General features: G+C 41.2%; 1 protein-coding gene across 1 annotated transcript in view; it reads left to right on the top strand.

The window, feature by feature from the left end:
- LOC121288049 (eukaryotic peptide chain release factor GTP-binding subunit ERF3A) overlaps positions 1–14,513 on the top strand; it is a 73,640-nt gene that overhangs the window by 50,151 nt on the left and 8,976 nt on the right. Inside the window, exons 9-13 of the mRNA XM_041206317.1 lie at positions 5,090–5,183; positions 6,800–6,880; positions 7,646–7,819; positions 11,611–11,700; positions 14,130–14,298. Of these exons, the coding sequence (XP_041062251.1) occupies positions 5,090–5,183; positions 6,800–6,880; positions 7,646–7,819; positions 11,611–11,700; positions 14,130–14,298 (608 nt within the window). The remainder of the gene's footprint in view (positions 1–5,089; positions 5,184–6,799; positions 6,881–7,645; positions 7,820–11,610; positions 11,701–14,129; positions 14,299–14,513) is intronic.

Below are 14,513 nucleotides of genomic sequence, written 5' to 3'. Positions count from 1 at the left end.
TTGCTTGTATACTATCAATTTTGTTTTTTCCCAATCCACCATAGCCAATGTGTCCCTCATACCTTGAGTTTCCTTTGTTCAGAGTTAAAAGCTGGTTTCAGGATGAACTATATCACTTTCAAACATAATATAAAATTCTATCATATTATAGTCACCATTTCCTAAAGGCTCCTTAACAGCAAGCTTATTAATTAGCTCTTTCTCATCACATAGTACTGAATCTAAAATAGCCTGATCCATAGTTGGTTCTTCAACTTACTGCTCCAGAAACCTATCTCAGGAATTCATTCTCCAAAGCTAATTAGGCTTACCCAGTCTGTATGTAAATTGAAGTTTCCCATTATTGCCGTATTTCCCATGTTATATGTAGCTCTTAATTTATACTGTGCCCAATGTTACCATACAATTTATGGCCTACAAGCAACTCCCACAATGTTTGCTATCCCGGCTGTTTCTTAGCTCCAAAACTGATTCTACATCTTGATCCTTCGTCTAAGATCCTCTCCCACTAATGTACTCATCTCATCCCCTATTAACAGCACTGCCCCATCCCTCCTCTTTATGCCTATCCTTCCTAAATGACAACTATCCTTGAAAGTTCAATTCCCAGTCTTGGTCACCCTGTAATCATGGCTGCATAATAATAATTAAATGATACCCAATCATCTACTTGTGCCTTCAAATCATCTACCTTATTGCTAATGCTACGGCCATTATAGAGTACCTCTTTTAATATTTCACATAATATTCTGTTTGATGCTTGCCTTTGCTTTGTCTGCTTTCTGGTTTCACTTATTACTTTTCTACATCCTATTACCATTCTTGCTCCGCTCAAATCTGAGCTTTGTCTCAGCTTCCCGTCCTTTTCCCAATCTAGTTTAAACCCTCCCCAACAGCACTAGTAAATCTCCCCGTGAGGACGTTAGTCCCAGCCCTGCTAAGATGCAATCCGTCCATCTTTACAGATCCCACCTATTCCACAACCAGTCCCAATCCCTCAAAAATGTGATGCCCTCCCTCCTACACCAATTCTCCAGCCATGTGTTAAATTGGTCAGTCCTCATTCCTGTGCTCACTAGCACGTAGCACTAGGAGTAATTCTGACATTACCGCTTTTGAGGTTCTACTTTTCAATTTCTTTCCTAACACCCTAAAATCTGCTTTCAAAGCCTCTTCCTACCTATGTCGTTGGTATCAATGTGGACTATGACCTCTGGCTGTGAAACCACCCCCCCCCCGGCCCCCCAAGGAGAGGAATGTCCTGCAGCTGCTCTGGAATCAGGGAGGCAACATACTATTCTGAAGTCATGCCTATGACTGCACAAACACCTGTCTGTTCCTGTAACTAATCAATCACCTATCACTATTGCTTTTCCACTCTTCTTTCACCCCCTCCTTTGCAGCTGAGCTACCTGTAGTGCCATGGACTTGACTTTTGCTGCATTCCTCTGAGGAACCATTCCCTCACCAGTATCCAAAATGGAAAACCAGTTAGTGAGCAAGATCAATTCGGGGGACTCCACTGCTGGCTGGTTTTTTTAGACTATCTGGCGGTCACTCATTCCCTCTCTGTCTGCATTGGTGTAACTGGGGATGTGTGAAGTAAAACCAAATGGTCCAATGATTTGTAGCTACAGGAAAAGGAATCTCATTCATGCACAAGATTTCTTGGCTTCTGCTTTTCTCCCTTTTCTGATGTCGTCTTCTCCCCATGCCAGCCAAATACCTTTGCTTAGCCCCACGTTGATGTTACATTTGACTTGGTACCCCCCCATGCTTAAACACCTTTAAGCGCAGCATACTGAAGCTGCATGAAAGCTGATTTATGATGTTTAGTTACAACTCCTGTTTTAAAGAACCAGTATTCTTTTTTGACTGCTTACATGCTGCAGAGTTTTTTGGCTCATTGAAAGATGTCATTTAAGATATCCAATGATTGTTGTTGGAAAATGTGTACTGGCATTATTATCAATGACATTTTTTATATATTCATGGGATGTGGGCATCACTGGCTAGGCCAGCATTTATTGCCCATCCCCTAAATGCCCTTAAGGTGGTGGTGAGCTGTCGGTGAACTGCTGTAGTCCATGTGGTGTTGGTACACAGTGCTGTTAAGGAGGGAGTTCCAGGATTTTGACCCAGTGACACTGAAGGAATGGTGATTCGTTTCCAAGTTAGGATGGTGAGTGGCTTGGAGGGGAACTTCCAGGTGGTGGTGTTCCCATGTGTCTGCTCCCCTTATCCTTCTAGATGGTAGAGGTCATGGGTTTGGAAGGTGCTGTCTAAGGAGCCTTAGGTGAGTTCCTGCAGTGCTGCTTGTAGATGGCGTACACTGCTGCCACTGTACGCTGTGGTGGGGGGAGTGAATGTTTGTGGATGGAGTGCTAATCAAGTGGGTTGCTTTGTTCTGTATGGTGTTGGAGCTGTACTCATCCAGGCAAGTGGAGAGTATTGCATCACACTCCTGACTTTTGTCTTTTAGATGGTGGGCAAGTTTTAGTGAGTCAGAAGGTGAGTTACTTGCCGCACGATTCCTTGCCTCTGACCTGCTCTTGTAGCCTCAGTATTTATATGGCTAGTCCAGTTCAGTTCCTGGTCAATAGCAATCCCCAGGATGATAGTGGGGGATTCAGTGATAGTAATTCCATTGAATGTCAAGAAGTAAGGGTTAGATTCTCTCTTGCTGGAGATGGTCACTGCTTGGTATGTGTGAGGCACAAATGTTACTTGCCACATGTCAGCCCAAGCCTGAATGTTGTCCAGGTCTTGATGCATTTGGAAATGGGCTGCTTCAGTATCTGAGGAGTCATGAATGGTGCTGAACATTGTGCCGTCACCAGCGAACATCCCCACTTCTGACCTTTGATGGAAGGAAGATCATTGATGAAGCAACTGAAGATGGCTGGGTCGAGGACATGACCCTGAGGAACTCCTGCAGTGATGTACTGGAGCTTAGGTGATTGACTGCCAACAGCCACAACCATCTTCCTTTGCGCTAGGTATGTCTCCCCCCAGTGGAGAGTTTTCTCCCGATTTCCATTAAATCCAGTCATTCAAGGATCCTTGATGCCAAACTTTGTCAAATCTGGCCTTGTCCTTGAGGGCAGTCGCTCTCACCTCACCTCAGGAGTTCAGCTCTTTTGCCCATGCTTGAACCAAGACTCTAATGAGGTCAAGAGCTGAGTGTCCCTGGCAGAACCCAAACTGAGCATCAGTGAGCAAGTTATTGCTAAGCAGGGTCGCTTGTTAGCACTTGATGACCCCTTCCATAATTTCACTGATGATTGAGAGTAGACTGATGCGGTGGATTTGTCCTGTTTTAGCCAGTGTTTAGCTGTACTGGAACAGCTTGGCTAGGGGTGCAGCAAGTTCTGGAGCACCCGTTCAGTACTATTGTCAGAATGTTGTCAGGGCCCATAGCCTTTGCAGTATCCAGTGCCTTCAGCTGTTTCTTGATATCACTTGTAGTGAATTGAATTAGCTGAAGAGGAGGCTGAGATGGGTCATTCGCTCGGCACTTCTGGCTGAAGATTGTTGCAGATGATTGAGCGTTATCTTTTGCATTAATGTGCTGGGCACCCCCACCATTGAGGATGGAGATCTTTATGGAGCCTCCTCCAGTGACTTGCTTAATTGCCCTCCACCACTTATGACTGGATATGGCAGGACTGCAGAGCTTGGATCAGATCTGTTGGCTGTGGGTCGCTTAGCTCTGTCTGACTTGCTGGTTATGCTGTTTGGCAATGCAATGTGGTGTAGCTTCACCAGGTTGACACCTCATTTTTAGGTATGCCTGGTGCTGCTCCTGGCATGCCCTCCACTCTTGAGTCATGGTTGATCCCCTGGCTTGGTGATAATGGTTGAATGGGGGTTATGCCAGGCCATGAGGTTCCAGATCATGGTTGAGTAGAATGCTGCTGCTAATGGCCCACAGCGCCTCATGGCTGCTGAGTCTGGAGTTGCTAGTTCTGTCTATCCCATTTAGCACAGTGGTAATGCCACACAACATGATTAAGGGTATCCTCAGCGGGAGGACGGGACCTCGTCACCGCATTGACTGTGCAGTGGTCACTCCTACCGATGGTGTGATGGACAGATGTACCTGTGACAGGCAAGTTGGTGAGGATGAAGTCAAGTATATTTTTCCCTCTTGGTTCCCTCCCACCTGCTGCAGACCCAGCCTCTCCCTTGTCCCCAGATGTTAGTAAGGAGGACTTACAGGGTTGACAGGGCTCAGTTTGCCGTTGCTGTTTATGGTGCCTAGGTCGATGCCGGATGGTCCGTCCGGTTTCATTGTTTTTAGGGCCTTTTAGTGGATTGATGCAATTTAAGAGTCAGCCACTGCTGTGGATCTGGAGTCACATAGGCCAGACGAGGTAAGGACAACAGATTTCCTTCTGGACGTTAATGAACCAGCTGGGTATATAAGTCGTTAGATTTAATTCCGGAAGCTTATTGAATTCAAACCTGGGTCCCCGTTACCCTGGTTCTCTGGATTACTCATCCAGTGACAGTACCACTATGCCACCGCCATGGGGTAGGGGTGTGAGCTGGCAGTTTTTGAGAACATTGGCCTATAAACATTTCTGTACAAAGTTTAGCTAAATACATAAAATGTAATTTCCAATATCTGCATTGTTCATTTGAGAATGTATTTTATTTATTAGAGATGCAATTCCTGGCGTCAAATTCAAATAGGCACTTTTTAGTGTTAATACATGTACAAGTACACAGAAAATATTGGAAATTAGATGATATGTAGAGGTGAATAAAATGCTAAGTAAGGCATTTTCAAGACTTTAGATTGGGACAGAAAGTTGAATTAATTTTAATTTGTTCATGTTCATGGACAAATCATTGGCAAATAATCAGTGGAGCCTGTTATTGCATTTGTTTCGGAAAAGTTACCATGAAGTGCAGTTTTGCAAAGACCAGCAAAATGTTTATGCAAGTCATTTCTGCCTGCCTATTCATTTCATGAATGATCTGCAGCTGATTCATTTGAAATGTAGAAGTGGAATAAGGATAATGAAGCAAAACTTGCTTAAAATTTGGCTGCTGTAATTAACGTGTGTTTTATTTCTCCCAGTGGATTACCATTTATTCCCTATCTGGACAATTTGCCACACTTCAGTAGGGCATCTACTGGACCTGTGCGAGTACCAATTGTAGATAAATATAAGGTAAGCTAGTAGCCCTGTCATGGGCTGTTTTATTAAATTCTAAATACTTGGCATGTCTTTCAACCTGCGTTTTATTACTGATGAGACCAACAGCTAATCAGGGAGGAGTTGTGATTGTAATTTCATGTGGCCTAAACCCCAAACTATTGAGAATTAATTTTCCCCACCCCTCCTGAGACTTGCTGGTGCCGAAACAAGTTCCAGAGAAGGCCCTTCTGATAACCTGGCTGAACTGGCCATTCTTTGTTGGGAAATTGCACAAATTCCATGATTTACATAACCTCTGAAAATATGGGTGCAAAATTACATATATTTCCTCCTTTCTACCTAAGTGACCGTAAGTTTATCTATCCTGAAAGGATCCTGAGATTGACCACCTCAATGTTGTGGCATGGTAATAACTTCAATGACATGCATGTTTTTCAGAGATGCAGTTCATGAAGTCTCTAATCCCAGCCAGTGTTATAGTGCATTAATTAAGATGAGTAGCAGCCACATCTGTCACTCAGTTTACTCTGGAAGCAAGCTTACTCTACGCAAAATTGGCCAGGCCAGCTCCTTCAAATGTGCAGCCCAAGAAATTGATATTTCTGTCCTGCAAATTCTGTTGCCTGAGAGATTTAGTTTATACTAAGGCTGTGGTTAGCCAGCATTGAATCTGTATTTAGGGGATTTCCAAAGCTTCCAATAGACTGTGAACTTCAGTAGAAATTTCTACCATTTCTAGGTGTGTTATCACCCCTGTGTTCACTGAGCTACATTGGCTCCTGGTCAAGCAACATCTTGGTTTTCAAATTCTCATTCTTGTTTTCAAACCCCTCCACCCCCTTGCTCTTCCCGATCTTTGTGATTTTCCTCCAACTCCACCATCTTCCTCCTCTGATTTTGGCCTCTTGTGATATCACAATTATTTTCTCCACCATTTTCTCAACTGTGCCTTCAGTTGCCCAACTGCTGGAATTTCCCCCCTCCACCTCTCTAACGCTGTCCCACACTTTCCTCCTTTAAGACACTTCTTAAAACTTACCTCTGATCAAGCTTTTGACCATCTGACCTAATATCTGCTTAGTGGCTTGGTCATACTTTGTTTATAATGCTCCTGTGAAGCGCCTTGAAACGTCTCACTTCGTTAAAAGGTGCTTAATAACTATGTTTTTAATATGGACTTGGAATTGCAATACAGCAATTATATTTTTTTATGGTGAAGTTTAGTGGCCTTGTCAGTGCATATGCATCCTGGCAGGTGTATGATCAATCTTTGGTCAGCTAATGAAATGGCACCTTAAGAAGTTGGAGTTAACTTAGTACACCTTGGTTCAGAAACTCATAGCTGTGATAGGAAAGATGTTTTTTTTTAAAAAGGCAATTTTTTTTTGTTTGGATCTTAGTCTATAGTCAGAGCAGAAAAATATCTTCAGTTGTAGCTAAAAGTGGATTTTCCAGAAACATCTTGGATCTCAAAACAGCTCTTTTAATGTGGAATGTTGAGAAAAGGCAGCTTAAGTTAGGGATGACAAATTTAGTCGATGACATGAGCAACTAATGTATGGTAATTTGTACTTTAAATGATTCTCTAGCTGAATAACTAATTTGTGTAATGAAATATTTTTTCATAGGATATGGGTACTGTGGTTTTAGGGAAATTAGAATCTGGATTAATTGGAAAAGGACACCAACTTGTCATGATGCCAAACAAAGTAAGTAAACTTAGATATTGCACACGTATCTGAAAAATGACATTGACGTATTTGAAAATTCAGTTTGAAGTTGCATGCCTCATTCAATTTAATTGCCAGTGTCTGCTGGGCTCATAACATGGTACATGTTGCAGGCAAAATATTTTTCAGAGAACCAAAATTACTCTTCAAGCCAAAAAATTGCACTTTCTTCAAGATGTGGGTGTTTCTTGCAAGGCTGAATTTTTGCTTGCCCCTGGTTTCCCTAAGAATATGGAAATCTGCTTTCAGTTGCTGCAATGTTCAGTGGCTCTTTAGTGATGAACAATAACAATTTATTGTATTGTTTAAAATCCTAATCCATATTAGGACCTCAGGCTTGTTTTTCTTCACTACCTACCCAAAAAGAGGTAAATTGTGAGATTCTATGCAGTTCAGAGGCAGATAATGCAACACCAAGATGAGGGGTCAAGCAGGGAAGTTTGCTAGACTGCTCACTGTTGCACTTCAGAGTATATTTATATCCTGAGCAATGGAAAAGGCACTCAATTCTTTTGTATTCAGGTTCTTTTATTGTACTCAATCAAACCGAAACATTTTTTTTTACTTATGAACATTTACTTGCATTATAATTTGCTAGTTACTTCTTGGTTTCTTAAATCGCACAACTTAATTGACTAGCCAATGCAAGCTTAAATGTTAGTTTTGGATCAAATCGGCCTGCTGTTTCGGGGAGGAAACTTAACATTGTTTTTTCATGTTTAATATTTAATATTCTGTTTGCAGCACAATGTTGAAGTTCTGGGCCTACTGTCTGATGATGTAGAGACTGAGACTGCAGACCCAGGTGAAAATCTAAAGATACGACTGAAAGGAATCGAAGAGGAGGAGATACTGCCGGGATTCATCCTGTGTGATCATGGCAGCCTTTGTCACTCAGGGCGTACTTTTGATGCTCAGGTAAAGTTGTTTTTTTTTTGGTTACAAGACTACAGCAAAATAAATATTTGCAGTATTGCATACCTTCAGTACATAAGTTTTTCTTTCTTCGGTCAAGTTGATTTAAGAAAATGATCTGAAAATGTACGAAGAAGCTGGGCCATTCAGTCCATCCTTATTGTTATAATCTAATTTCATAATCTGGTGCCAGTTTCTTAACTAATTTCTAATTCAGCAAAAATACAGTTTCATTATGAATGCTTCAACTAAGTCAGTACTCCATTGTGTTTTATGATTTCCTCACTTTGAATGCTTTCTGGCAGTCTTGTTTTTGCACACACTACCTTGCTGCAATAAATGTCATTGAATATGACTGCCAAATCTGGATGCAATTCTCCTGACCTCACTAGATTTGTAGGCATTACAGCACAGGAAGAGGCCATTTAGCCCATTGAGTCCATTTCAACTCTCTGGAACAATCCAGTCAATCCTGCTCCACTAGTCTAAACCTATGACCATGCAAGTTTATTTCCCTCAAATGCCCATACAGTTTCCTTTTGAAATCATTGATCATCTCCACTCCCACCACCCACAGAGGCAGCAAATTCCAGGTCATTACTACTCGCTGCTTTTAAAAATAACAAGTTCTTCCTTGCATCCTCCCCAGCATCTTTTGCCCCAAAGCTGAAATTTATATTCCCTAGTCCCTGTACAATCAGTTAACAGTTCAGGGAACAACTTTTCTTTATCTACCTTATATAAAACTGTCATAATCCTGATGTTTTATAGTCTCCTTTTATTTTCAGTGGACCTGCTTCAAACTTTCAATATTCAGATTTAGGCCTTGGCTTCCTTAATCATATACGATTCAAATTATAATCATTCCACTATCTTTAACATCAACACTGTACATTTATTTAAGTAATATTTGTGATTTTCCTCCTACCAGCGCTCGATTTTGTCCCTCCCCTTAGATTCCTGCTTTTTACACGTTGTAATCCTGAATTTTATTTTTGTGCCTGTGATGTATCTTTGTATTTAAAAACATTTACTTTGTGGTGGAGAGGGAATAAGTTCACTAACTCTGTAGATTATGGTGCTTCGCAATAGTTAAATCGAGGATATCATTTTACTTCATGGGATGTGGGTGTCGCTGTTACTGTTAACCTTCCATATGTTTTTCAACTTTCAAAATTTAGTTTGAGTTGGTTTGAAAAACAATATACTAAACTAGAACACTTGCATTTATTCTGTCAAGTATGGACCCTGCCTCAAAAGTCCTTCTGCTTGGAACCTACCACCTCACTTCTGACACCTTCTTCCTCTAAGTCCCTGTTGTTATTGCCTCCCAAATTGGTGTCCATTTTTTTCTGCCATTGTACACTCCTTTCTCGACTCCCCCCCTCTCCCCCGCTTCAAGCTCCTCCATAGTGAAACTGGGGCAGCAACTCACTTGGTTCCATTCTCAACAATAGAATTTTAGCTTGAGCATCTCAATGATAGTTTGTTTTTGTGCTCCTGTACCATTTCCTGGCTCCCTCCAGTTCCTCATTAACATGCTGATCCTTGCATTAGTTTGTCTGAAGAGGTCGGTTCAGGACTTCTGAACCCATCCACCACCTGCTTGTCAAATGTTGATTGTTTGTGAACATACAAACAAACTAGGAGCAGTAGACCATATGGCACTTTGAGCCTGCTCTGCCGTTTGATAAGATCATGGCTGATCTGATTGTGATCTCAACTCTCCTGTCTACCCCCAAACCCTTTGACTTTCTTGTCAATCAAGAATCTTTCTAACTCTCCCTTAAGCAACAGTTTATTCTAGTTGTATTTTTTTGAAGACCAAACCCCTGTCACAAACTCTAAACTCATCACTGATTCCATCCTCCTCCCTGGCCATTCTCCTATTGAGCCAGACTGTTCACATCTTCAGTGTTCTATTTGTTTCTGAGCAAAGTTTCTGGCACCATATCCTTGCCATCACCAGGACACTCTACTTGCACCTTTAAAGCATCACCTATATCAGCCCATTTTTGCTGAAATCCTCATTCACTGTTTTGTCAGCTCCAGACTCACCCATTCCAATGCTTTGAACAAAAAGCAAAATACTGAGGTGCTTTTAAACCTGAAATGAAATTTTAAAATTGGAGACACTTAGGTCAGTCAAAATTTGCCAAAAGCACAAATAATTGACATTTCAAGCATAAACCCCTGATATTGAAAGATGTTACACATGAACAGAACAAGGCAAGGGCAATGGAGTAAAACACATTGTCCACACAAATAAGAAGTAGAATTGCGACATGTCAGGTGTTATGGTGACGATGGAGTGTTAAAGGGCAGAAGTGAAACAAGCAATGGGTAGGAGGAGGCATATGAGAGATAAAAATATATATTCCAAGACACTGAAGTTCTAAAGGAAGATGGCAACAAATATAGGCACCAGAACTGCAGCAATGTTTCAATAGTTTTTTTGAATCTCCAGTCATCCATTACCCTTATGCTCACTAGTTCCATTTGCTGAATTTTCCAACACTGCAAGTTTACAATGCCCACCTTGTTGAGACCCCTTCACATCCTTAGCCCTTGTATATCTGAAACCTCCTATGATCCCCTGCATTTCTTTGACCCTGGTATCTTGTGCTGTCCTCAGTTGCTTTGCCTGACCATTTACAGCTATCTATGCCCTAAACCTGGCATTTCATTATAAAACCTCTCTGCACCATCCTTTTGAAACTACCTGAAAACCCACAACTTTGGCAATGCTTTTGGCCACTCTTCCTTTGTCGCGGGACCCTTTCTGTCTGATTTAGTGAAGAATATTGATTTTTTTTTACTAGATTATAAATGCTTATTTTACCTTGGGCATCAAATCACTTTAATTCATGCTCTTTTAATTTTGTCCCTGGCTTGCTTTCTGTGCCAATTCAATATTTGTATTTGTGTGGAAATTGTTCTGAAATTGTTCTAGTAATTTCATTTTTATCAGGGTTTGATCTGTTTAGCAAAGGCAGAGCCTTGAATGGTGGTGAAAACTACAGAAAAATATTTTATTTTTGGTCATGTTACATTATTTTCCAACTTTTTGCCAATTGTTCAGTGTTCAGAACTATTTGCAATTCCTCATTATGAAGCAGTCCCATATCTGTGCAACCCAACCTGAACAACATCCAGTCTTGAGTTGATAAGTGGTAATTGGCAATTGCACCATGCAAGTGCCAATATTGACCATCTCAATTTAAGGACCTCTGCTTGACTTTCAGTGACAGCACCATTGCCATATCCCCTTCTGTCAACATCCTGGGAGTCACTATTCACCAAAAACTGTTCAACCAATCTCTCAGGTGGTTATTGGAGTAGGGCAGAGGCTGGGTATGCTGCAGCAGATGATTTACCTCCTGGTTCCCCAAAACCTCCAAGTCAGGAGTGTGATGAAATATTTTCCATGTTCTTTGACAGTTGTCATCCAGGAAAAGGCCTCCTGCTTGATTGGCACCTCATCAACTAACTTCCACTCCTCCACCACTGGTGTACCATCTACAGAAACCTTCTGGGAATACCTTCACTACACAGACTGCTGCAACAAAACCTAGGAATACAACCTGGGCAATAAATGCCAGCTTTGCCAGCAACACTCATTCTGTGAATATGTTTAAAAAATTTCTTGTGATGTCCAGCTTACTGTGTAGCACTTTAAATCTTTTGTAATACATTGAAGCTAATCATATTATGATATGCATTTTTGGCTCTTGGCATATTTTGCTGTGTGTACCTTTTCCAAAATTTAGTAAAATTTTTAATTTTTATTGCAGATAGTTATAATTGAGCACAAATCCATCATCTGCCCAGGTTACAATGCAGTGCTGCACATCCATACTTGCATTGAAGAAGTGCAGATCGCGGTAAGTCTGGAAGTTGAGGCAATTGTCTGTTTGATTTCATTGAATAAATATCTGCATAGTTTACTGTGTTTGATGCTGCAACTTGACTGATTAGGTTCACATAAATCTAATAAACACTTTTATTTATACACCTATGTACATGTTTTTAACAATGACTGTTGCTACTTGGGTTGTATGTGGAAACGAATAAGGTTTGCCTTGGAAATGTCTGACAGCCAAGGAGAAGCAAAGTCTTCCTTGGTCTTTTTCCAGTGAGAGTGCTGATTTGTGTTTCCTTCAGTCCCACTTCATGACCACGGTTTATTACAGAGGTATTTAGGTGGAGTATTTTGCTTTGTGGATGGACACTGAAAAATTATAAGCCTAATTCAGGAACATCCCCTGAAGATACTCCACATTTTAGGGTGATATTAAAAGTATATACAACATGTTATGATCCAGTTAAGGTCCAATTACTTTTCTGTAGACAAAATTTGAAATCCCACACTTTTTTAAGACAATAAAGCCACAGAATTCCATTGTTTTAAGCGAACATAACTTTTACTATACAAAACTCAGCAAAGCAAACAGTCCACACTATCTATCCAGTATTCTCAATACCTAGAATTAAACACTTTTTTTAAAAAGTGCAAGCAAAATACTACGGATGCTGGAAACCTGAAATAAAAACAGAAAATGCTGGAAAAAAACTCTCAAGAAGGGTCATACAGGCTTGAAATGTTAACTGTTACTCTGTAAGTGCTGCCAGACCTGAATTTTTCCAACATTTTCTCTCTCTATCCAGAATTAACATGAGGTAAACATGAATTAACAGGCAAACTGTGGCTGAACACAAACCACAAACTGCACACCAAATGACAGGTCCTGTGAATTTCTCAGCAACTCACCCAGATATAAGTTATCATTGAGTCACCAAAATCTCTCAAACTTGGTCGTCTAAATGAGGGATTTCAGTTCCTCTCCTTGAAAGAGCTAGCCTGGTCCCCAACCAACAGCAGTTCAACTCCACCTGAGTTCCACAGGTAAAGTCCTCACTAAAAGGCACACTATTCTAGATCTCTGTCATATCTGCTCCCAGATTCAGCTGCCTTGGTTGTCATTTCCAGATGAGCTGACTTGCTTCCAAGGCTGCGTCCCACAATGTTGGCCAGGCTATACCCCAGTGTCTAAACACTGGCACAGTCCCTGCCCTTCAGCTATGTTGCTGCCAACAACAGCCCTTCATGAAGCAGACAATTGCACTTCAGTTTCACTGAGCTGACATCTGCTCCTAGGCTTCTGAGCCCAACTCTTCAGCACTGGGCTGAAGGACTAAGACTTGTTCATGTGGGCCCAGTTTTCCTGCTGCCCAAAAACATGGTCACCTGGTCACTCTTTTCATGCCAAAACCCCAGTCCTGTGCTTGGGTTTAAAAAAAAAAGCACTTTAAGCCATCTTACACGAATTGTGGCCGATCCCTCCTACTGTTGCCCTGTGCTTGCACCAGAGCTCCCAGGCAGGCTGGGAGTTTTAGTTCTCAGCCTCCACCCGGAAAACAAGTAAAATAACCACGAACATAGATTCCTTCTTAAACTCTAATGACTGCCAGTCGTGGAGGTGTGTGTGTCTTCAACTCACCAATTATAATGACACAAATAATATCCGGAGTTGAAGTAAGGGCTTGGTGGCATAGTAGTAATGTCACTGGACTGGTAATCCAGAGAGCCAGGCTAGTGCTGTGGGGACATGAGTTCTAGTCCCACCAAAATTTAAATTCTGTTAATAAAGCTAGCCCCAGTGTTGGGGGGCCATGAAACTATCATCAATTGCTGTAAAAACCCATCTGGTTCACTAATGTCCTTTCAGGAAGGAAATCTGTCATCTTTACGTGGCCTGGCCTACATATGGCTCCAAACCCACAGCAATGTGGTTGACTCTTAACTGCCCTAGCTCTGAAATGGCCTAGCAAGGTCAGTACAAGGACAATTAGGGATAGGCAGAAAATGCTTACCTTGCAAGCAACGCCCACACCCCATGAAAGAATAAAGGAGTAGTGTTATAACCAATACTTCCTTTGTATGTCAGCTTGGTATGGTATCCACTGTTACACCACAGGAGTCCAATATGAGAAAATTTGTACTTTTTTTTTCCTGATTTTAAACAGACCCGTGGGGAGATTTTTCTTGTCGGGTGCAGGAAGGTCATAAAGTTTTGGTTCAAGTCTTAAAACAGGTATCTCTTGTGACTTCCCTTGAATTCTGACTTAAGTTACCCTCCATTTACAGTGGTTAAGTCACAATGTTAGGAATAATGTACCTAGAAGGTGAATAGGAATTTTCCTTTCCCCAGTGTCAAAGTAAAATATAATCCTGTTTGATTTTTGGCAATGCTCATGCAACTTTAAATGTAAATGATGTTGAATAATTCCTGTGCAACTGTTCTTTTTCTAGGCCTTAATCTGTCTGGTGGATAAGAAGTCTGGAGAAAAGAGCAAGACGCGGCCTCGTTTTGTTAAACAGGATCAGGTTTGCATTGCTCGTTTAAGAACAGCTGGAACTATCTGCCTTGAGACCTTCAAAGATTTTCCTCAAATGGGGCGTTTTACCTTGAGAGATGAAGGTTAGCCACAGATTTTTGCAAAAGCCCACACTTAAATGCCTAAATGTGATCTGTTCCATGGATTTTTTTAATCTTGAATTCTCTAGTTCTGTTGTCCAACTTTGTTCACGATCATATGGTCTGATTCAATATTTGCCAGTACAGTAACTTGACTAGAAAGCTTGTGAAAAACTTGATTCACATTTAGTAATTGAACAAAAAGAGCTCAGTGCAAG

This window comes from Carcharodon carcharias, chromosome 15 (assembly GCF_017639515.1).
Source record: "Carcharodon carcharias isolate sCarCar2 chromosome 15, sCarCar2.pri, whole genome shotgun sequence".
Classification (NCBI taxonomy): domain Eukaryota; kingdom Metazoa; phylum Chordata; class Chondrichthyes; order Lamniformes; family Lamnidae; genus Carcharodon; species Carcharodon carcharias.
This window is presented reverse-complemented; position numbering and strand designations above follow the sequence as displayed.